This window comes from Toxorhynchites rutilus, chromosome 2, assembly GCF_029784135.1.
Source record: "Toxorhynchites rutilus septentrionalis strain SRP chromosome 2, ASM2978413v1, whole genome shotgun sequence".
Classification (NCBI taxonomy): domain Eukaryota; kingdom Metazoa; phylum Arthropoda; class Insecta; order Diptera; family Culicidae; genus Toxorhynchites; species Toxorhynchites rutilus.
The window spans coordinates 89,117,639-89,144,656 of record NC_073745.1 but is presented as its reverse complement, the minus strand read 5'-3'; the positions used below and the strand labels follow the sequence as shown (position 1 = coordinate 89,144,656).

Sequence of the window (27,018 nt, the reverse complement as noted above, 5' to 3'; positions counted from 1 at the left end):
TACTCGGAATGTGAATGCGATTCAATCGTTCCCAGTCTCTCCCGGCAAAACCCGTCTTTGATAATTACTGGCATTGCGTGAGTTACAAATCTAATCGAACGAGTCAATCGACAAGTCTTCTTCAATCCCGCCCTTCGCAAGTGCACCAGCAGCAGCAACAGTAACGAACAAACACTCTCTAATTATCCGCCCATATTTGTCACTTGTGTTCATTAACTTCGTTCGACATCTAAGGAAGCAAACGGGGGTACCACACCCCCTCATATATCTACCATCGCCATCGAGTAATGCTTGTTGGAATAGTCACGGGCGGAGAAAAAAAGGTATGAACGAAGGGCGACTCGATTTGAATTCGATTTTCCAATTCGTGGTCAATAAGATGAATTAATTGAAATGTTGGAAATAATTGCATTTCTCTGTGTAAATCTCTGTGACAATCAATTTGGTACCCCGGCAAATCACTGCAACTAGCCTGAAAGGGTGAGCCGATTTGAAACACCTTGATCCGATTGTGTCCGGCACCCCCATTGCTCTGCATACCCCCCACTGGCAACCGATTCCGTTGATTAATCAGTTCATCGCATTCGGCCAAGCGTAACGCGAGCAAGTGAGTGAATTTCCGTCCGAAACCTCTCCACCCGTTTTGACGTGGCTAAGATCCAGGAGGTCCGAATGATCATCAATTCGTCATTCAATTAATGGGTTCTGCTCTGGGTAGATGTGTGGGATAAGAGGTGATCCTAAACCGCACAGCGTGATTCTTGGAGGATAAACGTGGAGAACAATGAACAACGAACACACGCACAAACACCCTGATGCTTGCCCACGAACCAAGCGCAGCATCAGCTAATGATGAATTATTAACAGGAATTAATATCAAACAATTACGATCAATTATTGCTCGCGCCATTGGCCCTGTCTTTTCTCCATATGCAGTGGATCCGGCCGGTGGCTGGCCGGCTGGGAGTGATTCTTTGTTTCGAGCCAACCATTCCTGATGGAATGATTAATGGTGCTTTCTTAGCTTCCACCAAGCATCCACACCAGCCGAGGTGATATCTCACTGGGGGAGGTTGTGAGATTGATGGCGATCGAGCTTGATTCGGTCGAGAGTTTTTGGTGGCCTTATGCTGCGCGATAAGGGAACGAAAAGAACGTAAGAAAAACGAAGAGTATGGGTGTTGATATTCAGGCAACTATCGGGGAATTAAAAAAAAATTTTCTTTGATAGTTTGGAATCTGCCAAGTTTCTTCTTGAATCATATGTCATTTTGAAACTGATAACTGGTATGTGCTCGAAAGTAATCCAGAAACACAGTATTATATTGCCACGAGATCTTAATGGATGATAAACAACTGCAAGCGATTCCCCAAAATGAATTTGACCAAATCTACTTTACACAGTGTGTTAAAAGCATTTTCTGAAAATTTGACCATCCGAAGGAAACCAAGAAGTGACAAAAGTATTGAACTTGCGGATCGTACTATGGACAGAAAGGTGAAGAAGATGTTGGAAAACTCTCGATGCGAATTATGGCTTAGAAAATAGGAATGGAAAAATGCAGGAAGTTAAAAATGCCAAACATCTCCAACGAATCTAAACAAGATCTTCCGGTAACTGAGGAGCCTGTATGGCTGAAGTTAAGCGCAGAGTTCGATGTTTTTAAATGAATGCAGAATGACGATGCGTAAGTTTATTTACAGATCCGTGTAGAGTTTTTTTTTATTTTTCGAAATATTTTAATTTTTAATTGTTTTATTTTGTTTTAATTGTTTTTTTAATTACTTGGATTATTTTGTTTTTTTTTATTTCTTTGAATCGTTTTCATTTTTCAGTTAAATTTTTTTTTATTTTTTCTATTTCCAAAATTGTGAGCGTTTTGACATTTTGTCAGTCTTTCTTTATTTCAACTTTATGAATTTTTGAAATCGTTTCTCAAAGTTTTTTTTTATTATTTTTGAATTTTTAAATTTGTTTGAATTTTTGACTTTCTAAAATTCTTTTTAAATTTCTTCTATTTATAAATACTGTTATACATTTACCAATTTTCATAAAATTTTTCATATTTTTTGAAACTGTCGGAGTTTTCCTTTGATTTTTCTAATAGTTTTCATTTTTATTGGTTTATTCAAATATTTCTTTCGAGTTTTTGAATTTTCACACACTTTTAGCATTTTGAACTTTTGATTTAAGTATTTAGTTTTCTTTTTTCTTAATTTTAAAATTTCAAATATCTTATTTATTGTCGCATTTATAATTTCGATTACACTTTTGACATTTTTTCATTTGATTTTTTTGATTTTTTTTGAAAGGTTTCTGAATTTATTTACTTGTTTCAATTTTTTAGACTTTCAAGAAAAAAAATTAAAATTCTTCGATTTTTTCTTATTTTTTCGTTTTTTCCTGAATTTAACTTTTTTTATCTGTGGCATTTTAAAATTCGTTTACATCTTGATTTTCTTATTTGTTTTTAATCTCGTGAGGGTAAAAATTTATTTTTTTTTCAAAAATCAAAATTTTTGAAAAAAAAAATAAATTTTTATATTGATTTCAAATATTAAGCCCATTATTATTTTTTAGGGGACTTCTTATTTTTTCCGATTATGGATTTTTAAATTTGTAAATTTAATTTTGACATTTTAAGAAATTTTCGAATTGCTTAACTTGAAACAAACGATTTTTTCATATCTTTTATTCATTTTCTGCATTTTTTTAATTACTTTGAATTGTTTTGATTTTTCAAAAATTTATTCAAAATATTTCTTCTACAATTTAGAATATTTAAGTTATATTTAAGATTTTTAAGATTTTTAAAAACTAGTTTCAAAATTGTTTTTAAATCTTTTTCAATGTCTTAAACTGTTTCAATTTGTCTACGGTTTTTTAAATTTATTTTGCAAATTGTTTTCGAACTTGATTTTTAGATTTACAATTTTTAAAAATTTTTTAGAATATTTTTTAAGTTTTTAAATTTTGGAGTTTAAAAACCCCAATAGGTTTCAAAATGCTAAAAATGCAAACATTTTAGCATTTTGAAACCCTTTGAAGTTTTTGTTTCAACAATTTAGTTTTAATTTTCTATATTTTGGAATTTTCGAATTTAAAATATTTTTTTTTATTTTGTTTTGTCATTTGTTTTGTCATTTTTTAGAAATTTTTGGATTGTTTGAATTTAAAAAATTCGTTTTTTTATGTATTTTCGTTTGCATTTTTGAGTGGTTTTAAATTGGTTTGCCTTTCAAAGGTTTTCAAAACTATATATTCCACTGTCTTTAAACTCTATTTTACAGAATTTAAAATTTTGAAGTTTGTTTGCATTTTTAACATTTATTTAAACTTGTGAAACTTGTTTTCAAAACTTTTTCAATTAATTAAATTGTTTTAGTATTTTTATTGACGCATTTAGAAATTCCTTCACATTTTTGACAGTTTCATAACTGATTTTGTTAATTTGTTTTTTAATTTTTTTTATTTTTGAATTTAGAAGAAAAATTTCAGAATATTCAAAAGTTTAGAATTTTGAATTGTTTTTGATTTTTTTTTCAGTTTTTTTCATTTTTGAGTTTTTTTTTTATTTTATTAATTCTTACGATTTTTTCATTTTTTTTATTTTCGAAGCTTTAAAGGTATTTTGAAGAAAAAATTCTCATAGTTGCAACTGTTCGAATTTTAGGTTTGTTTTTTAATTGTTTTCGACCTTTTTGATATATATATTTTAAATTTTTTGATTTTTTTTTAGTTTTAAAGGATTTAAAAAAAAATTGGATTTTTAAATTTGTTTAAATTTTTGACATTTCCAAAAGTTTCAGGTTTTTGTTTATTTTTTAAGCTTTTTTGAGTTTGTTGATTTTGCGAATTATCGGTAAATCCCCTTGCTTTTAGATAAAATATAAGACATTTTTCCCAGGAAATTTTATTTTATTACAGTTCAAAATTTGTCGGAAATTAATCGAATGCCGGAATTTGACATAAAATTAGTGAATTCTCAATTAGGTGTTCAATACTTTTCTAACAACTACGAAGCTATTCCCACAAATAAGGTAGATCATTATGAACGCTATTTATGGAAAAACTCTTCTTGAAGTGGGACAGCATTAATCGGTTTTGCACTCAGCAGATGAGTAATAGTCGGGCATGACTGAGCGTTGCGAATTTCTGGCCATCTGCTGTTCAGTACTGGCGATGATACAACTCTGGCTTGTAGGAACCATCATCACCATCATCGTGTCCGTGGGATCTAGCTTGGGCACTGGAAGTGGCATAGGCGTTGAAGAAAACAGCCCTAGCATGCTGCACCTCCGGTGTTTCGACGGGAACTCCATTCTTGATCACGGGAACGTATTGGGAACCATACGAGGAACCATAGTTTCTAGCATACTGATCCTCATAAATCGGAATGTATCGGTCGGAATTTGCCACTTTCGCATAGGCGGCGGCATGAGCAGCCTTGGCGTGTTGGACCTCTGGGGTCTCGACTGGTACACCCTTCACAATGACCGGATAGTGCAGAGGTCCATGCCAAGCCTTCTGGACCGAAGCATGATGATCCCAATACTGGGGTGCTGGAGACCCGTAACCGGTTTTGGCCGCAGCGTGAGCGGCGAGATGAGCGATCTTTGCAGCGGCTACTTCCGGTATGTCGAGTGGAACGTAAGCCTGTGGGACAGAGTATGCTGAGCGTTTGTGTAGTCTTGCTTTTGCTTCAACATGGGCCGCGAAGTGAGCCGCCTTTGCATGCATAACTTCTGGAGTTTCCACTGGGAAGCCATTCTTGATTACCGGAACATAGTGATGCTCATAACTTCTACCGTAGTAATCCCCATGGATCGGTGCGTACAGATCGTACTTTGCAGCCTTGGCGTGCGCAGCTGCATGAGCGGCCTTGGCATGCTGAACCTCTGGTGTTTCGACCGGGACTCCATTCTTGATCACTGGAACGTGTTGAACGCTGTAGTAGCTCTTGGCGTAGTGGTGGGTGGATTCATGAGCTGGTAAATACTGGTCATGTTTCGACACCTTATCATGAGCAGCAGCGTGAGCGGCTTTGGCGTGTTGAACCTCTGGGGTCTCGACTGGAACACCTTTCACAATGACCGGGTAGTGCTGTGGTCCGTGCCATGCCTTGTGTCCTACAGCATAGTGATCCCAGTGAGTTGCTTGGGAGCCTTGACCCCAATAGGAACCAGAACAGGTTGAAGCTAACAGCAGGATGGATCCGAAAACCTAGAGGGATATTTAATAATAGTATAAAGCGTCACTTAAAGCTATTTCATAGAACTTACGAAAACTCTCATCATGAATGTTTTAATTTAAGACGCGGTAGGTGTTAGGATAATCACGATTATTCTCTATTGAGTGCAAAACTGGACCGAAAACCTCCTGACTGATGGTACTCAAATCAGGACTGTTTGCGAACTGTGCTATTCGGATGGCTTCGAATCGGTTTTATACATTTTTCGAGCTGCTTCTTCTCCAATCATTTTAATCATTTCCATATATTGGAAGCCAGCAAAGAAAACAAACAACATATGGCTCTCGAATTCCAATTAATTTGTTGTTAAGCTTTAATTGTTGCCAAAACAATTAATAAATGAGCGTATGTTTATTTCTTCGTCACTTCTCTCTCTCTCCCTTTCGCTTGATGAGTTCTGTCCAAAGAAATTGATTGTTTTTTTTTCCTCCATTGACATTTCACCAGATAGTTTTCAGAAGAAAAAATGTTCCATTTATTTGAGAATAACATTGACAAATATTCATGACCTTATTTTTGATATTCTACACATTGTTTTTGAAAGTATGCTTATTCATAATAATTATTCAATCAACAGTAACCGAACTCTTCTTCTCTTTTATTGTTGTTACTCTTAATTGTTTGTTGTATGTACAGACATAATTGAGCAAGTGTAGAAGAGCTGAGGAATAATTATGATAACAATCATAAAATAAAATGAGATAACTGCAAACACGTGCATTGCTCGAAATCGATACAAGAACTGTTCGATAATGATGCGTACAAAGTATAAAATTGCTTCCACACCATCCGAAAAGCGCAGTTCGCAAACAGTCCTGGTTCGAGTACGACCAGCTAGGAGGTTTCCGTTCCAGTTTTGCACATATCAGTCAATAATTGTGTAGTGTTCAGTTATCAATAATGAAAATCTTGGTAGAACCATCAAATTGATTTCAACACAATGTGCGGATCTTGCATTTCGTCTTTCAGATTTTGGCATCCGTGTTGCTGCTGTCCTCCGGAGCATGCTTCGGTTCGCTTATGGGTCATGACGTGACCTCCCAGTTCCACTCCCATGATGGCACCGGTGGTTATTCCTACGGTTATTCCGATCCAAACTCACAGAAGATGGAAGCAAAGGACGCCCACGGAGTAACACACGGGGAGTATTCATACGTCGATGCTAATGGACTGGTGCAGACGGTGAAATACATTGCTGATCCTAAACATGGTTTCCAAGTGGTCGGCACCAACCTTCCGCAGACACCATCTCATGCACTTCACAAGCGCTCGGTCTACACTGCTCCAGCAAGCTATGTTCCATTTGGATACTACGCTTCCGAACAGAAGTCTTGGAATGGACCTATCCATATTCCGGTGATCGAGAAGGGTGTGCCTGTAGAAACACCGGAGGTTAAACACGCTAAGGCCGCCCATGCTGCTGCCCACGCCAAGGTTGCTAACCACGCGATCTATGTGCCGACCGCCGTCGATGAACACCAAGCCAAGAGTGTTGGTGCCTGGTATGGACCCCAACATGTGCCAGTGATCAAGAATGGAGTTCCGATCGAAACGCCAGAGGTTCAACATGTCAAGGCCGCCATCTTGAGTGCCTTGGCCACTGCCAGCGTTCAATCTAGAACCTACGGACATGAAGACGATGGTTCTTATAAGCCTCATTTGTACCACAATGAACACTAAGGCATCCCAAAAAAAAGTATCCTAATTCTGTTGTCACTATCATTCATCAATGTGTGCAAAAACTACAACAACTTTCAAGGAATTGTGGAAAGAGACTAGGTTTAAACTATCGATTACCCTAATGTAAAGTCAAATCAACTGGAGAAGAAGAAATAAAATGCTGCACTTTATTGAAAAGAATCTGAAACACATATTTCTTCATCCATTTTCTTGTAATCCATGACCACTCATGGTTGAAACTCATGGAATTGAAAATGGCTTTTTCGAAATAGTATCAGAACATGTCAAACATAGCGAAAGTTGAGCTCTGCTTTGATTATGATAAAACTTTGGATGAAATTTCTGGATGAAATTTCCAAATTGATAAAACAAAAGTTTATAGCCTTTTTAACTAGCTCGGAGAGGTTAGTTTAGGTTTTGTTCCTCAGAAATAAATCAACGAACTCAACAGAATCCATAATGCGAAGAACTATGCCAAATGGGCCAAAGGTCAAAGGACTTCCATTCACTGTTATCTATGCCTGCATATACAAATAAATGTTTCGCTGTCTGTCTGTCCCCGCATAGACTCGAAAAGTACTGAACCGATCAACGCGGGGAATGGGTATATAAGGCCTCCAGAGTACGACAAGCAGTGCTTTGTTCTGTCTAGAATGGTACTGCCATATGTAGAAATAGGATTTGTATGGATTACTGTATGCTCATGTTTCTTTTCGCGGAAGGAGGGAGCTGCAATCTGTATGTTGAAGCGAAGAGAAAAGAAGAGAAGAGAAGAGAAGAGAAGAGAAGAGAAGAGAAGAGAAGAGAAGAGAAGAGAAGAGAAGAGAAGAGAAGAGAAGAGAAGAGAAGAGAAGAGAAGAGAAGAGAAGAGAAGAGAAGAGAAGAGAAGAGAAGAGAAGAGAAGAGAAGAGAAGAGAAGAGAAGAGAAGAGAAGAGAAGAGAAGAGAAGAGAAGAGAAGAGAAGAGAAGAGAAGAGAAGAGAAGAGAAGAGAAGAGAAGAGAAGAGAAGAGAAGAGAAGAGAAGAGAAGAGAAGAGAAGAGAAGAGAAGAGAAGAGAAGAGAAGAGAAGAGAAGAGAAGAGAAGAGAAGAGAAGAGAAGAGAAGAGAAGAGAAGAGAAGAGAAGAGAAGAGAAGAGAAGAGAAGAGAAGAGAAGAGAAGAGAGATAGGGGAGGATACCAGGGAAGGGAGAAGTATTGCAGTTTATGATGCAATAAAAAAGATACATTTAAAAATGAAAAATTTGAATCGTAAATAACATATTGCCATTTAGAATTGTACACTGGAGTCGCTTTCACGCTTGGATACGTGGCGCGTAAAAGAAAACCGCGTAAATTCCAAAATCCGCGTCAATTCCAGACTCCGCATACAAGTAAAATGCGGCAATTCAAAAATATGCGTAAAAGAGTGAATATTCTAACAATTCTAGCAATTCTAGTATTCTAGCATGATATCCGTTTCTCTTTTTATTTCTCAGCTACTATCAGTGATACAATGCAAACTTATCTCTTATCAAACTTATCATAATTTAAAATTCTCCTGAGCTGATCGAATATAATCAAAGATAATAATGATCTTCAACAGGTATTATAAATCGATGGGCTGTAAAAAGACAACAACAAAAACAACAAACAGAAATAAATTTTCGTAGAGCTTTTTGTTCAGAGTCATGTTCAATTGTTTTATAATTTATTTTTCGTTATAAAGTCTTTGTTAAAATAAGCTTTAATTGCGTAAACTTGCGCTAAAGTATAACCTTCAAATTTCGCAAAATTTCAAAATCCAATACTCCATTTTCATAAAACTTAACATTATAAAAACTGCACTCCTTTAATGAATCATATAATTTTAGCCAGAAAGTTATTGAGATTAAAGGTTTTTCAAGTTTGGTTCAATTTGGCTCATAAAAATGTCCTAAAAAAGCAATAATTTGATGATGAACAAAGTCGTCTAAGGTAGCAACAAATAAAACAAGATCAAAAAATAATAAAGTACGTACGTAGGACTGAGAAATGATGTCATTCAATTCACCCGTACTATTTGGCATAGGGTGTTTGTTCGAGTTTGTAACTTTTTGGAATTAGAGATGACCATTTTCAATGGCACCCTAATGTACATGCTACATGTTCTATCGTATTGATACATATGGCAAATTACACAATAACCATTTCGTGTAAAGTATTCCTTCTGTTCCATTGTTCAGTTGGAACCTGACAGCGAAGACAGTTAGTATGGCCATTGTTGTGTTATCTATAACAGCCCGGTGTTTCTTGTTGCAAGCAGCAGAACTTGTATGGATGGGGAGAGGCCAGAACTCCGACCGTGAATCGATCTCCATCACTAATGATTGCTGTGGGGTCGTAGTTATTCTATAATAATGAGGCTGACCAAAGGTACCGTTTTGAACGGGACTGCACCGTTTTCTCGGCCATTTTTTATTGTCCCGTACGTTTGTCAATTCATATCGTATTTTTTTTTCCTCTGTCATTATTTTCAATAGTTTTTTTTTCGGATGAGCACCTGAGTGGAATTTGGATTTTAATTTTGCTTAGTGTATTTGCAGGGGATGATTTTGTTCGCCAATTGTGTGTTCGTGTAGATCAATTGAAGGTTGTTTTTTTACCAGAGATCGGTTAGTGACCTTTTTAACACTGCAGTTCCTTTCAATTTTGATTTTTTTTTATTAAGGGGAGATGTATTTTTGACTAATGGCTAAAAATTTATGATATTGCGATACTGAACAACTTCTTGTTCAGATAGATTAAAAAAGATTTTGTTGGATGAGTGGACAATGATTAAACGTATTATAATTATTGAGCCAAAAATGTGGAACAAAGAGTCCGTGCCAGTTGCGTCAGGTGTGAATGTTTTCAGGAATAGAGTTTCTAGAGTGTAAAAAATTCGTTAAGATTCCTGACAATTTTTCCATTACCAGTTGAAAGGTCTTTTTTAGCAATGAAATATATATTATCGAGAAAAAATTCACGACTCAATGTTGAATCCAAAAAATCTATGATAATTGCTAAGCAGAGCCTTAAGGTGGAATGTGACAAATTTTATGGAAAAATTCTCAAAAATCAGACTCTCTTTCGCAAAGACTCAACGTCATCAAAATATTCTTAAGTTTAAGAAAACAAAGCAGGTACATCTAACAAAATCATCTTGTCTAATTTTACTTTCGGTTTTTTTTTCACTGAAATTCTTCAAAAAATATCGTAATATGAAATTGTCTGAAATTGTGTCACGTTTTTATTCCTGAACTATTTGGTCAGCCCAATAATAACATAAAGATGGTCGAATTGAGAGCCCTGAGTTCTGAACCCACAATTGATCGCTTAGTAAGCGTAAATGTGTGTATCCTACTTTCTTCAACCCTCATCTCGAACCAGCTGATTTGGCATCATTCCGCTATGTTCGTGATGTTTGGTTTGGTACGATGCCAACTGTTTGAAATCTCGTACCAAAAGTTTGAAATCTTGCCAACACTCCGAATTATCGCGGAATTTAAAAGCAAACAATTGGGCTATCTTCAAAGTAGCACTTTGTGTGTATCATAAGCATTTCAAAAAGAACATGAGTCATACAAGGCGTGATCCGAAGCAGCTGAACAAATCGTAATAACTGTTGGACAAAAAGTAGGAAAACTAGTGAAAGGTCGGGTGAGATACGAAAGCAAATGAAATAAAAAAAAAACATAAATCAGAATATGAGATCAGATCCGGATTTCACAAGAGTGATGGCGCAATCTAAGCTGATGTGTTATGAGTGCCAATTTTTTTTATTATCCAATAAAAAAATAAGTCAGTTTTAACAATGTATTTCTTAGCTATGATTTTTAGTCAACTTTACCAAATAACATAATTGAAAACAAAAAAAAATCAAGTAATGACTTTTCCGAAGAGATTGTGGAATGGGGAGCAAATTTGAACAATTGGTGAAAACTTTCATTTTATTCTATGAAACTATTTGACAGGTTTGTGCTAATAAACAACTATTCACGAAGGCAATATGCAGTTTCGAATAGGAGTTTATTTTATTGATTCGAAAGAAATATTAGTTCATATGATTTGTTTGTCCCCGAGCATGGGACACTTTAGAACAGGCACGGAGTGCATTTGAACGGTTCGGTAAAAATTGAAGGTTTTTTGAAATATTGGAGACAAATATTTCTATTATGTTCGATAACTTCGAGAGTCCTTATAAATATCGTCACGCTTAGGATGACCGTAAATCCAGTCCTCACAAGCAATTCCCTTGCATCCCAAGCGATGGGATACTCGCAACCTGCCATCCAAGCATAATCACTTTTTTTTAGTATCTCTCAGCATGATTACATACATAAACACAATTTCTCAATGAAATAATTCACAAATTATATTATATATAAAATCGCTGAATCTTTCAATTATTCACATCATGTAAATTTTGGTACGGGCAATAGTCATGACTTCGTTTCCGATCCTCGTTATTTGCTGCAGTTTCTTTTTGAAAAATAGAGGTACATGTTCAACAAGTTGAGTCTCGTGTCAGTCCATGGGGACCGACACTGAGTTTTCCGGCTGGTTCCAACCGGTCTCATTGGGCCGACAGTGGATTTTTTGTTTGGAATGAAAATGATTTTTAGAAAATTCCACTATTGATCCGCTGGGATCAACGAAGTTCAGACGGAGAGTTCATTGTCCTTGGCTCGGTCGAGGTTTAACGTTCCAAAGGAGATCGGATTCATCACTCGTTGAAATTAGTGTTGAAAAATTTTTTGTAAGCTTGTTCTCACAATTTTACTCCTTCGTTGCCAAATAGTCGTTCCTAAAATTAAGAAACTGAAAACTGAGTATCGCAAATAGAGTGACTCAAACTCGAAATCGTACCCCACCATGCAGATCTTTTTTCACTACTTTTGAAAGTCGAAAACAAGCTTCCGAAGCATTCTATTTAGATAATGAGCTATTGACTTAGTAGGCAAAAAATTGTGTTAGTCAATATCATAAATAAAATAAAATCATTGAAAAAACTGAACGAAATCGTTTTTTTTTATTTCTTCCCGATATTTTTGTCAACCTCATCTACACACATCAACTCATCCCGAAGATCTTATAATGTTGTATCGAACAACTATTCTCTCAGTGATGGAGTATGGCAGTTTCTGTTTTCAATCAGCTGCCAAAACTCGCCTCGAGCGAATTTAGCATCTTTGTCTCCGTATTGCGTTGGGATGTATGCCTTCAACGCATACCATGAGTCTCGAGGATTTGGCAGGCGTGCTCCCACTAAAAGATCGCTTCAATTTACTATCTCTTCGGTTCCTCATCCGGTGTAAGGTTATGAATCCAGTGGTGATCGGAAATTTTGAACAGCTTATCGAGCTAAATTTTCGCTCCGGATTCATGAGTGCATATCATGAATTCATCTCCATGCAGGTTGTTTCCTCTTCTTATATTCCCAACCGTGTTTGTTTTCCTGACTACATCAATTCCTCTGTACATTTTGATCTGTTCATGAAGGAGAAAATCCATGAAATTCCAGATTATCTTCGATCGGGGATCGTTCCAACGATCTTCGGTGCAAAGTATGGGCGTGTCAATTGTGTTAATATGTTCTTTACTGATGGGTCCTCTATGAATGAGTCCACAGGATTTGGAGTGTTCAACGAATTTTGTAGCACCTCCCAGTCTTCAGAATCCTTGCTCAGTGTATATTGCTGAATTGGCAGCGATACACTGGGCGCTGGACAGCGTCGCCTCACGACCTGTTGTTCAGTGAGGCCGGAAAAGGCCTTGAGAATACGATAAAATTTGAGTGCTTTATCCAGACGCTGTTATGTCATCACCTTTGTCTGGGTCCCTTCACATTACTCAATTCCGGGTAATGAGAGGGCTGACTCATTAGCAAAGGTGGGTGCGATTGAAGGCGACATTTATCAGCGTCAAATCGCCTTCAATGAATTTTATTCTTTAGTCCGTAAAAATACCATCGCTAACTGGCAACTCAAATGGAACGAAGATGAAATGGGCCGGTGGCTCCACTCAATTATCCCTAAGGTTAGCCTCAAAACGTGGTTCAAAAGTCTGGACTTGAGTCGGGACTTTATTCGCACCTTCTCCCGACTCATGTCCAATCACTGTTCGTTAGACGCGCTACTTTTTCGTTTTAATTTTGCCGACAGCAATCTCTGCGTTTGTGGCCATGGTTACCACGACATCGAACACGTTGTTTGGTCGTGCGAGCTATACCTTGTTGCCAGATCGAATTTAGAAAACTCCCTTCGGGCTCGAGGAAAGCAGCTGAATGTGCTGGTGAGAGGTGTGTTGGCTCGGTTAGACCTTGATTACATGTCCCAAATATATGTTTTCCTTAAAGCTATCGATCTTCGAGTGTGATTGTTCATACATCTATTTCCCCTCCTTTTCGTCCTTCGCGAGCTATCGGTTCCCTTCCTACTAACATTAGAATAAGTTAAATTGTAAATACATATTAGATGTAAGGATAGTTTTAAGAATTGAGTGTGAAGTGTCAGTGTGAATGAGAATGTGAATGTGAATGTGAGTGTGAACACACATCTCCTTACATCCCATCCTTTTCCTAATGAAAATGTGTCACCCTTCTAAACTCGAGTCGACCGCGAGAAATCGGTTTCCTATTTTATTAACCATAGAATTAAGGAAACATGTTAATATATGCTAGTAGAAATATAGTTGAGAGTTTGGTTCCTTTAAACATATGTAACTGAGCCTGTAAAAATAAACGGATTAATAAAAATATCTACACACATCAAGATAAAAATATGTTCGTAAAATGTTTCAAAAGCTGAGGTTTAAGCTTTAAAATGATGTATACATCATTATCTAGATAGAATGCTTCGGAAGCTTGTTTTCGACTTTCAAAAGTAGTGGAAATAGATCTGCATGGTGGGGTACGATTTCGAGTTTAAGTCACTGTATGTGTTTTTTATCATAAGCTTCAATTTCCAAAAGGTTCATGATAGTTGCGCATTTGTCCCAGTAAAAACAAAGCCCCAATCTAATACACTTTCCCCGAGGATCATCACCGGAACAAAACGCTCTAATCTTCGGCGAAGCCCGTTACTTAGTCTTATCCCTGGTTACAACATCAAACAAGGAAACAAAACACTTCCCATTAAAAGTGCGGCTTCACGAAGGGCATGTGTGTAGCCGGATCGAGTGTTCTTCCTTTATGCAACCAAAATAATTGGTAAAATCCAATTATTTTTCCTCGGCAGGGAAAACCGCACCACCCACACGCACACACATTTACAATGAGGAGTATCCGTCGGACGGCGGGCGCTAGCCTGTGTTGGGCCTGTGTGAGCGCGCCCCATGACCTCCCGAACAAAGAGAACCGGTAGTGTAGTCAATATGTGATGTTATGTAGACAGACCAGACCACACTTAGGGGCGCTGAGAAAAGGGAAGCTGCAAGCCGGATGTGGCCGCTCTAGCGGGAGCCGAAGACCAGCGGGGGGTAAAATCTGTCAAAACAAGTTCTTTTGTAAGGCGCCTTATGCTTCATCGCACACCAGACGATGGTATTCGTTCCCCCTTTCCTTCCGACACTTTCGTCATTCTCTGCTACTGCTGATTGACCGTGTGTGGGTTGGAAACATGGGAATATATGGTGCAAAGGAAGCGGAAAAAAGCTCCGGAAAAAAGAGCTGTTATCTACTGCCAGCTTCGCTGCCACCCATTAACGCTTGTAAACCATAACTTCCCGCCTACCACCTCGCGCCTGGCATCGAGCAGTCGCATGCCAACCGAGGAGAAAACGGTGTCAAGATCAAGGTTCCAGGGAAATATTCTTCCGATTCTCATATTTCTTCCCCCGTTATTTGCTTTATCGGTATCAACCCACGAGTTCTTCTGTTGGAGCAAGACATGTGGATGATTGTTTTGACAGGACGTGCTGAGATGACGGTTATGAACGTTGTCAGCATCCGCAGGGTGGCGGCAGCGGCCCCGGGGGAAGGGAGCTACATAATAGAAATTGATTGAAATTGAAACCAACAGCGGCCACTGTTTCTCGGGTTTGGAATCGGACACCCATCAGCGCAGCTCTCGGTCCAGCGAACTCGGCAGGGCGTGAAGATTGTCTCTGTGGTTGAATTTCTTGGGAAAATTGAAATTAAACTCGAATGCCAACGTTTGTATGCCGTCGACTTTTCATCGGTTGGGAAAGTGTTGCGGTTGTTCAGCCAGCCAATTTGGGGCCGTTCCGTTTGTGGTATGCTAATTTGATCACATTCCGTATTGGTCTGTCAACAGCCAGTCAAGCAAACGCAACACCCTCCACAAGCCGGCGGCGGTGGTGACGATAATGAGCTGTTAATTTTTCTTCCAGATTAAGCTCGACCATCCGAAAAACCGCCACTTGATAAGGGGATGCTGCGATGATGTGTTCTACTTTAATTGCCTCTCGATTGATGTTTTGGGTGGACGTGTGACAGCGCGCGCGGGACGAGTAATCTTTGTCCGTCCGTTCGCTAGGAAGGGTCTAATGACCTGTTTTACATGGTGTGATGCCCTGTTTCGGGTTCGGTCTCTCCCGTCTCCGCTCTATCTGCTCGCAGTCTCATTTCAGGGGGCAGCAATCTTTCTTCTCTATCCCTTATGCGCACACTGCTTTCTTTGGAAGGTTAATGCACTGAGAAAATGTCACAGGCGTGCGCGTCTTTGGGCGGACGGAACAGATGTTTTCACTCGTCATGCTTAGACTTCTTTTTTCTGGTTTGAAATAAAAGAGAGCAACGGCGACAAAAAAAAAGTTTAGAAAGATTTGTAATTCGATTCTCCTCGTTAGAAGTTATGAAGTGCGGAGTGCGGAGGATTATATGTGTCGCACACAATCAGCCGAAGTATTTGAGAAAAGATTACGATAAGATAACGTTATTTCGTGGGAATAAAAGACGCGTAATGGGAACGATTTTTTTCTAAGCGACATTACCGTAACCGTCGAACCACAGCTCGGAATTTTGCGAACCTCTACCAAAAATCAGACCATCAGACTGTACGAAAACGGCCAGTTCTCCAACGAGCGTACGAACGATCGGGCTCATAACGGATAATCGGCATGCAAATGTATGCCATAATAAAAATTGGCAAAAATATCGAACCGGGGGCTGAATGTGGTTATTATTGAGATGGGCAATTGAAAAGTGAAACGGGACACTCTGGTGGTGGTGAGGTAGGGGTCACGAGAAGTGCTGATGTAATGGAACACAAAGGCCACAAAAAACGACGACGACGGCGGCGGCGGCGGCGAAACGTAACAGTTCAACTCGAAGCTGACTTCGAAAATGGGTTGAACGCAGAAATCAATTCTCGGCTTATGTGGGTATAAGTCTTGTTCCGTTTGAGCGTTTGTGCCTAATCCAGATTTTACGGTCTAGGTTGAAATTTGAACCATTTTCGATCGGGTCGAATGCTACTTCGAATTGGAAGATTTAGCTCTTCTCGGTGGTATTATAAGATGTGGCGCCCCATCGAATGAAATGGGGTTAACAGTGATATGGATAACGTATTATGTACGGTCTCAATTCGTGACCTTTTTATGGTTTACGTAGGAGTATGTCGTTGATGCCAGTGGTAAGTTTACAAAATTTAACATTAGACTTTTGGAAAAATTTGAGGAGATTGTTACACAAATTAATTATTGTGATAAAGGTTGAATCCGTTTTTCAAAAACTTTTTTTTAATTCTTACAAAAATATATGAACGACCCATACAATAACCACCAAGTCATCCATACATCGAAAGATGGACACTTCAACAGGGAAAACAGTTTTTCATGTTTTCTTTGAAAAAAATACAGCTAATCCTAACCTTGTTTGACACCAGAACTACAGGGGAACTTTGATATAACGTACATTTCACTTCGATATAACGTAGAGGAAAGGGGGGCAGTTTCGGACAACGCTTGTAAAAATTAGGTGGTACAATTTTCAACCTAATTAAAAATATAAGTAAGTTAAAATTCCTTCCACCAACAGCTGTCATGTGGTTCGACATCTCCTGGTCGTTTATTACCTACGAAAACAACACAGTGCCCTTTTTCATACACGTTTCGAAACTTTTGAGCTTGAAGTTGTAAGTATTTCCCTAATTCCTTTGTGAACGACTTAGAAATTTAAGTACACCACCTCAGTTAGTAACCAATATGGAATGGAAAACGTGCATACAACGGGGAAATAAAGGTCTATTTATTAGATAAAATTATGATTTGTCTTCGGATGGTGGTGGAGCACATTCGGACATCGTTCATGGGGCACATTCGGACCCTGTTTAATACCTCATAAAATTTGCGTCTGATTGTTGTTTACTAACAAACATCCATTTAGTCTGATTCTCAGACCTAATGATGGTTCGAAGCTACAAAAAGAAAACCGGTAGAACCAGCATCAGCGAAGATAAGGTGGGAAGAACTATCGAACTAGATTCGAATAGAACGTTTTCATGATTCTAGCTCACAGGTGGTCCAAATGGGTCCATTGTCTTTGCTAGTTTCCCAACTAACGGTTGCATAACGGGAAAACTGTTTCTCAATTTTCTGGAACATTCGAAAAAGGTAGCAAAAAGCAACGTAAACAAATCAATTTAAAAAAAATCAAAAAGAAATCAAAAATGCCTTGCACTTTGGAAACAATTAAATATTGCCGAGAAAATTGCACAATTCATGTATCTCTTCCACCTTATGTCACAATACGCTTACAACCGCTGGATGTTTCAGTTATGGGCCTTTACAAGCAAAAGCTCTCAGTTTCTCAGAACGATTGGCTACTCAACCATCCTGGAAAAACTATTTCTATACACGATTTTTCAGGTATAGTTGCATCGGCTTATAATGCTTCTTTCAATCTGAGTAATATCCTAGTTGGATTCAAAATGTCAGGTTGCTACCCATCCTCAAGAAAGGTTTTTTCGGACAAGAATTTTGATTGCTCGAATGATTTTACCTACTGGAGTGGAGATAGCAACTGACTCATCGGGTAATACAACAATGCTGCGTCTGCAGCACAGATAGATTTTACTTTGGCAATTTTGTCCCCGGAAAAGGTTGGAGCTTTTCCAAAAACTTCCCCGCGAAAAATCACCACTCGGAAACGGAAGAAAGCAAAATCATGAATTTTTACTGACTCTCATAGCATAGTTTGTGAGTTCTTTATTATGCTTCGAGATGAACCAGCCTTCGGCTTAAAATCTCTTTAATATAGAAAATAAGAATAAAGAAAGAAAGAAAAATGCTTCGATATAACGTACAATTTTGAAAGTTTACCTGCACCACCGGTCAAAATGACCAGTTATATAAATTGTTTGCAAGATTTTGTATCGTTTTTTAATATTTTGTCCCCCACTTCAAATTTTTCTGAAATTCATATGTAGTATACCTATACCAGGGGTGGCCAAACTTTCGGGCACTACGGGCGACTAAATGTTCAAATGTTAGCCTGCGGTCTACCATCGTTTACTGTATCAAGAGGTCATAAGAAAATAAACGAAAATAGACGATATAACACAGTTTTAACATTCCTGTACTCGCGCGCAAAATCATACCCAGACTGTACAGATATCTATAGTGTTGCTATTGTGTATTCAGGGCATTATCTGTAATTAAAAAAATCTAAAAAATAGTATATTAAATGAAAAAAAAACCCAGAAAATATTTTTTCTCCAACTTCATTCGGTTTCAATAACCATAGGCATAGGCTGAATTAACCTCCTCAAAAAGAATTTTTTTGATTCTTGGTCTATGAGATCGTATGATCGAGTATAGGAGGGTTAATTGAAGGAAAAACATTCTTCTTCTTCTTCTCCTTTATTGTCTAACGTCTAACGTTCCTAGTGGAGATCAACCGTCTCAACGTAGTATTAGTTGCGTCATTTTTATTAATACTTAAGTTGAAATTTCTATCCCAAATAATACGTCTTGAAAGTATTCTAAGTGGCAAGTTTTAGAATACGCACAGTCAGCACAGTCAGAAGAAATTTCTTTGACGAAAAATCCCCCGGCCAGAACGGAGATCGAACCCGAACTCGACCACGAGGGCGGGAACATAAGTCATACTAATAGATATTCAATGATAAATTATTCTATGAAATAAAAATAATAATCGGTTACTAAATAATTGATAAGTGATACTTTATTTTCTGTACAGTCTCATCAATCAATATCATTTATTTTATTAATAAAATTGTCATTTAGGAACATACAAAACATTTATTTATTTATCCAGAAAAATACACCCAAAAAATCATTATAACCCTCAATTACCTAGAAGTACAAGAAATATCTGTCGGAAATATTGGTCCCTTATTATGAAGATTGAATCGAATAGTCAATTCGATTACTCTAACTATCACACCGAGCATCTTGTAAATCGATAGAATGTTATCGAATCGAGTTCTTCCTTGAACGTCATGTGTTGCGAATTCCATATTTTGAACGTTGCCGAAATGTTTCCCACAGAAAAATATCAGAAATGCAACAAGCAAATCAAACAGCTCGAAAAATTATGCCGACAACTTTCACCAGACTGTATCTAGAACATCAAAATAGACCTAACGAGCCAAATTCGGTTGAAAAACTGATTCACATTACTTATCGTAGTATGAAATAAAAATAACATTACTTATTATGGTACAGGTCGGACTCGACTATCCGGAGACTCGATTATCCGGAGTATTTATTTTATGTTTGATTTTCGGAAATTTTGAATATTTTGTATAATAATTCTATATTGAATAGCTAATATGGGTATCAAAAGAAAGGGCTTGATTAGTAGAATGCAGTTATTTATGGAAAATGCAAATCCAAGATGGCGGCCACTACAAAATGGCGGATTACATATTTTCTCAGAACCCCATCAATATGGGTTTCAAATGAAAGGGCGTGACTAGTAGAACACAGTTATTTATGAGAAAAGCAAATCCAAAATGGCCGCCACCGCAAGATGGCGCCATATATATTTTTTTCACAACCCCATCAATATGGGTATCAAATGAAAGGGCTTGACTAGTAGAATACAGTTTTTTATGAAAAATTCAAATCCAAAATGGCCGCCACCGCAAGATGGCGCCATATATATTTTTTTCACAACCCCATCAATATGAGTATCAAATGAAAGGGCTTGACTAGTAGAATACAGTTATATGTGAAAAATGCAAATCTAAGATGGCGGCCACTACAAAATGGCGGATTACCTATTTTATCAAAACCCCTTCAACATTAGTATCAAATGAAAAGGCTTGCCTAGTAGAACACAGTTATTTATGAAAAATGCCCAAAAATGTATCAAAAGAAAGTTCTCGACTAGTAGAACATAGCACATAATGAAAAATCCAATTTCAAGTTGGCCGCAGTCCCCAAACAACTAATTACTTTTTGAATGGTTTCATTCAGCTTGACCTGTTTCTATGTATGTTTGAATTTTTGTAGGGTTGTCCCACATTAATAGAAAATTGACCCCGTTCCTGTTGAATGATTGATCTGAAATTTCGAACATACATTTAATTCTACTGTCATTATGAAACTGCGTATTCCATGATCTTGAAAAATTCAATTTGGCCGCCGCAAAAAATGGCTGAATGGCTTGATTTGGAGCAGGGTTACCACATTTAAGTCTGTAAAATTTTCTGAAAAAATCTGTATCGGAAAGTAAAGGGAAACAAATGAAAGTAAAGGTTTATTTTCACTTTGAACTATTTTTTCTTATTTATGGGTTATGAAAGTCGTGTCAATACAATAAAAAAAGTCATATAAAAGTCTTTCGCCTCTGAATTGCATGATGTTTTTACATGGTTTTGTTGAACTTTGCCTTCGAATTTTCCTTCAACTTTATCTGTGACGCTCCTCCTTGAGTCGATACATAGTTCTTCGCTCTCAAAACAGAGTCCATAATTGTGGGAGCCAACCGATTTCCGGATTTTGTTTTGATGGCCCTGTAACGCAAAAATATTCGCTCAACACATGCTAATGAATGTCATCAAAAATGACTTTTTGTATACAATTTTGGACTCGATTATATTCAATTTGGAATATATTTTTGTATATTTCAAATATGGCTTATTTCATGAAGAAATGTAACCTTTCAACGTTAAGGTGAAGTTTAAGTGGCTATTACATGTACAGTGGGGTAAAAATCGTGATTTTTGAAGATTTTGCTTGAATTTTCACCAGGAATTGTTTATATCGATATTGCAGCCAAATTAAGAAAGATAGAAGTTGTGCGTCAAAGAACAAATTGTGGAGCGGTTAAAGAACTTCATTTTGATCGATAGAAACAATCTAGTTTAAAATAAATTTTTAGGATAAAATTAATAATAACACATAAAAAAATATTAACTTTTAAGTGTTTCACTTCCAAAATGTTATTAAAATTCATTAATTTAGTTGTTCCACTACTATATCCTGTACTAAATTTTCTCATCTTTCAAATGAAAGCATCAGAATCGTCGTCCGTAGCGTACTTTTTAATGTAGAGCCAGTTTGAAGCAACAGAGTCCGAAGCAAAAAAAAAGTTCTGTAACTCTGTCATTGTTGAAATTCGAACATATGCGTAGGAGGATTTTTTTCATCAAATATGATCGACTATCACTTCCTGAGATAATCTGGATGAATTAATTTTTTTTCATGTGAGAAAGGTGTTTTCTGACTTTAAGGGGATGAATCAAAAATCAAATCCCTCTTTTATTTTCAAAAAACGAAAAATACATGCAAAAAAAGAAATAAAGAAAAAAAAATTGTTTTGACTCAATTATCCGGATTAAAAAAACATTAATACTCCGGATAATCGAGTCCGACCTGTATAAACTAATAAAAATAATTGTATAAAATAAATATAATGCACAATAAATCAAAATAAAAAGGCTTTTACCGGATGTTTCCAGCATTTTCAATTGGTCATTCAACAAATGATATGCCTGGAGAAAACATTGTTGAAATTGTTCCTAGTGACAATTTTTTGCTTTATTGGTTATGGACAATCTGAAAGAAAATAATATCAAAACGGAAACTTTAATGAAGAATTATCTACTCTTACAACTAATATGTTTTATTGAGGTTAGCATAAACACCTTATAAAATTATCATGGCCAAAGGTGAAGTGAGATGAGGTGACACTACCCTAGAACAGCTGGTGGGAGCCTAGAATACCTACGCGAGCGACCGGTAGACCACGGACTACCGTTTGGCCATCCCTGACCTATACAGTAGAGTGCCAATGGATATATGGGAAAAAGTGACCCTCGGATTTCCAAAGGGAACTTGATTAAAAGTGTTGATTCCCACGAAAAACTACCAAAGGGGGAGTAAAAGAAATCGGGGTTTCCGGTTATAAATTTTCGATGCCAAATGTCTTAAAATTGCATGAAACGTCGAGATCTGCTATCATCTTGAAAAAAAAATTGTCAAAGATCGACACTCTGTGACTGAGACTTTGTTGGAATACGAGGCAAAACGTATTGTTTTGGGTGCAGATGAAAATCGTCATATCGATTGTTCATTCGGAACTTGTTGCGAAACGTTGATTTACCCTTTTTTCAGATTCTAAAAATCACCGGAAATCAGAGTTTTAAAATGAATTTTGATGCCAAATGTCTTTAAATTGCATGAAACGTCGAGATTTACAGTTATTTAAAAAAAATCGTGAAAAATCGACTTTTCAAACGGAAAAACGACCAAGTGCCAATAAAAATATTTCTTTTGACAACATTTTTTTCGAGATAACAGTAAATCTCGATTTTTTTTCCAAAATATATATTTTTATCAAGGCTCATATGGCGTTAGCCTGACGGGGCCGGAGTTCAATATTTTGACAGTTTTTCTTATTATCTATGTTAGTAATATGTAACCGATTACTCCCGGTCGGCTCGAGGTTAGTATTACAAGTGTTCTCGTAATTGGGATGTTGCTGTCTCCAATTCTCTGTACCTGTGCCCGACACGGGATACTTCCTATTGGGATGCAGCTGACCATTAGTCAACAACGCCCCCCTTGTATGTACCCCATATCTAGCGTGGTGCGTCTTCTCGACTCGAGGAATCCAGGATAGAATGGTCACTAGCCGGCGCAATCATAAGCTCGTCCCTTATTTTGTAAATCTCGATGATTCATGCAATTTTAAAATATTTGGCACCAATTTTTTTTTGAAAATCCCGATTCTCGGTGATCTTTAGGTTTTCAAAAAACTCAAATTTTAACGGCTGGGACACTTGTAGAAGAAGTCCAAAATAAGCTAATATTTTGCATAGGGTATTTTATCTTGCAAATCAACATTTCGCAGCAAGTTCCGAATGAAAAATCGAGACAACTATTTTTATTGTCACCCAAAACCATACGTTTCGTCTCATATTCCGAAGAAAAAGTGAGTCTCAGAATGTCGATATTTGACATTTTTTTTCGAGATAACAGTAGATCTCGACGTTTCATGCAATTTTAAGACATTTGACATCAAAAAATGTTTTTCGAAAACCCCGATTTCCTTTGCTCGATTTTTCGATTTTCAAAAAACTCTAATTTTGACCGCTTTGCGCCACTCTCGGGGTAACTTTTTGAAATTCGAGATGACCATTTTCATTGGCACCCTAGTATATATGTTGTGCACCCGTGGTCGAGTGGTTAGCGTCACCTTAATGATTTAATGCGCCAAGGATGAAATTGACGAAAAATTTGAAGGCAAGGCAAAGTTCAGCAAAACCATGTATAAACATCATATAATTCAGAGGAACATGAGAAAATCTTTTTATGATTTATTTTGTTTTATAATCACGATTCCAACAACCCATAAGTAAGAAAAATAAATTCAAAATCAAAAGAAACCTTTATTTTCATTTTTTCCCTAAATTTTCCGATACAGAACTAAATGTGGCAACCTTACTTCCGAGTGATTTCAGACAATGCCTTTCCGCTATTTCGGAAAAAATGACACCAAGAAAATTGAATGATATTAAAAATCGTTTATAGATCTCATATTTCAAGAATATTCAACATTATAGGAGGGCTATCCAAAAAATAGCAGACGTGTACGATTAGCCGTGGGTGGGGCTAGAGTCGCTATCACGGTGTCGGAAGATTCCTAGGTTCAGTACCCATCAAATTGTGGTAGCGGGAGGTCAGTATCTATCGTACTTTACTCACTATGACTAGTCAATGTGTTCGCTACAATACAAATTAACGACACTTACGAACTGTTATCAGAGATTGCGAACAAAAAAACCAATTGCATGTTTGACTAAAAGGAATTAAATATAATGAGAGAAAGCAGATTTGGGCAGTGATGTATTGTTTTTCAAAATTGCCATCTTGATGCTCATGACGACGGTCTAGCATTTCAACAAGTCACAGTGAGAAAAGTAAGAGAAATACAAACCTTCCGCTTCGAAGGGTTGTGTTCAAGACAGGACCGCATTGTTAACATAGAGCTAAAAGATAATTTTATTCAATTCATTTGTTTATCACATCCGACATTATCTCAGAAAAAAATCGGAATTGAACAATTAACTCTAATTATGAATGATTGACACGACATACCAACAAAACAACATTTTGAAAATGTTCAAAGTAACTCTCAGTAATAACATATGCTATTGTTAGCTCACTGTCTAAAACGAAACTGGTATAGAAATCGCGAAACATTACCTTCATACTGTGGCGAAGCGAATTGTGCTTCGCCTCTACATTACTTGCTCATTTTAGGCGGTACGGTTGGAAGAGTACGTATTGACCAGTTTGGTCCCAAAAATATATAATTTGCGCAATAGGTAAATTAGGTGTGTTCTACAAAAAAGCTGTCAAGAGTCTAGACACATCTCTATAGATCGAGTCGAATTTTGTCTGAAATTTATATTTATGTGTTTCATGAGTTTTATATTTTTTAAACAAAGAAGTATTATTTATGCAGATTATGCAGAACTCTGAAATGCAATCAAGAACCGCCGACCGTTAGAACTTCAACATACAAACAAATCAGTCGAATTACCACCTGTTTCAATAGTTTCCAAGCGTTTGTGAGTGCTGAAACAATGCTGAAACCAGAATCCATTATTATCCCTTTATCTGTGGCCATCGAGTGTTGTGTAGAAACGGCTCCAACGGCGGTGGCGCCGCAACCGCAAGTAGGGCTTCGCTTCATTATGCACCGATAGGCCTCCGATAAACACACAGACGTACCCTCGATTTCGGATGTTTTCGCGTCGCTGAACCAAACCGCCATCTCACAGGTGAACAGAGAAACCAAAAATATTCATCAGAACACATCCGGCGGGAAGGTTGCGCGCAAATCCTAGGCGGCCATCGGTGCCTAGGATGTACTTGTACTTACTTGTACTTACAAATTTTCTCATGCTCTCAGGGAATCGTTCCCAGCAGAACAAACGAAAAGGTCAAACTAGAATCGGGGACGGACTGTGCTGCTCACTGACAGGCTATGCGCGCCAAGTGGTAATCCAATTTACCGATCCCGAAACAATCGAGCTAGATTTCTGTTTGGTTTGGGGTACTCGGGAGCTGCAGCTGCAGCAAGAATGTAAATTTTGTAATTTATTCCGACCCGATAAATTACGCTTCGCTTAGCGAGCTGAGGCTCCGATGGGGAAGGCTTGTTACGAATTCACATAAATATTTCACGTCGGCTTTTGGGGCTTTGGGAATCTCCTCGCTCCGTGCCGTTGAGATAGTGAAGATTGAAGTGCTCATTATCGGTGGCTACCAATTTTCTGGAATCACCAACCGTTGGAGGCTGAAAAATCGCTTATAGATAACAATTTTTCTCGATGACATCCGGCTAGAGGCGAACACGGGTGAATGGGTCGGTGTAAATGGCCACAGCACGAAGCACAACAAGTGCTGACCGTTGCCGAGAGATGAGGATCCAGCGATGAGGAGAGGAGAAAAGAGAGATGCGTTGGGACTGGTTTGGGTTGGTTGTAACACTGGTTTATTATGTGATTCGACTGTGAAGTAGAGAGAGACGAGGCCGTATAGAGCAGATGTGAATATAAAAATTATTATTAATTGTACGGTTCGTAATGGCTACAAGCGGCAACATTCATCCAACTTTTCTCGGTCGAGCACGAGAAGAATGGGATTTTATCTCACGTGTAATGCTCACTAAAGTTGCCATCGTCAGGACAGGGGAATTATGACCTGATGTATGTGTCATTACCAGTGGGAGATTGTAGAAAGCATTAGTCGGCGATGATTGGTCGTTTCCTCTGCCTGTGGGTCATAATTGGTTCATGCTGGAGATATTTGCGTTAAGATTCGATAATTTGCTCAAATCGTTTGCCTCATTATTGATCAGTCGGTGAGCGATCAATGTTATTATAAACTGGTGAGTGATGACTCCCGAATATGTTGGTTTCATAGGCCCTGTCATTAAAGAAATATATGAGGGGAAATATAAACAGATTAATATAAAATTTACTTGCCGCGAATCAAAGCAAATCTAGAAAATCTATACCAAATTTATCGGAATTATAATCAGCTTCTCGATGATATGTATCAATTCATCGCCACATTAAACCCTTTGCGCTCGTATATGAAGTATAAGAAATGTACTAATCTTATACTTTATTCAACAAAGTGTCAGTTTTTTTTTCTTTCTTTATTAAAAAGATTTTCAGCCAAAGGCTGGTTCATCTCTACAAAGTGTCAGTTCACAATTTTCATAAACGAATCTCAACGTCTAGTGAACATGTTCATGAATCCTGTCCTATGAATCTATATATATATATATATAAATGGATTTATGTCTGTCTGTCTGTCTGTCTGTCTGAAACACAAATTTCTGCATTACTCGAGAATTATTCAAGCAAATGGAACTCTGAAGGAAAAAGAAGGAAAAAGGAAAAATTCAGAAAATTAAATTCCCATATGCTCTACAATTACATAGTGACAAATGCTGTTAGTTCATTTGATGTTTGCGCTAGCGAAATTAATCTTTGTTCGAAACTCAAAATGGATTTTAATGTGATGAAACGCACTCCTATATCTTCTTCTATCTTTATCCAAAAAAAAAAGGATAGGATGTGTTGATAAGATCAGAACTCGAGGAAGGAATTGTCCGATTTAGGGCTGTCTTTAT

At 37.4% G+C, this 27,018-nt stretch overlaps 3 protein-coding genes across 8 annotated transcripts in view; 1 reads left to right on the top strand and 2 right to left on the bottom strand.

The window, feature by feature from the left end:
- Window positions 1-27,018, bottom strand: part of LOC129771653 (insulin-like growth factor-binding protein complex acid labile subunit) — a 671,410-nt gene that overhangs the window by 636,168 nt on the left and 8,224 nt on the right. The window contains exon 2 of one of the 6 annotated variants that reach the window (XM_055775520.1): window positions 21,811-21,920. The exons of the other annotated variants lie outside the window; for them this stretch is intronic. The gene's annotated coding sequence lies outside the window, so the exon portion shown is untranslated. The remainder of the gene's footprint in view (window positions 1-21,810; window positions 21,921-27,018) is intronic. 6 annotated transcript variants of the gene reach the window in all.
- LOC129765915 (pupal cuticle protein-like) lies at window positions 4,172-5,295 on the bottom strand. The gene is made up of 2 exons (XM_055766360.1): window positions 5,284-5,295; window positions 4,172-5,224 (listed from the first exon to the last, which is right to left on the bottom strand). The coding sequence occupies exons 1-2, from the start codon at window positions 5,293-5,295 to the stop codon at window positions 4,172-4,174; spliced, it is 1,065 nt and encodes a 354-aa protein (XP_055622335.1).
- LOC129765914 (cuticle protein 6-like) lies at window positions 6,273-6,932 on the top strand. The gene has a single exon (XM_055766359.1). The coding sequence runs from the start codon at window positions 6,273-6,275 to the stop codon at window positions 6,930-6,932; it is 660 nt and encodes a 219-aa protein (XP_055622334.1).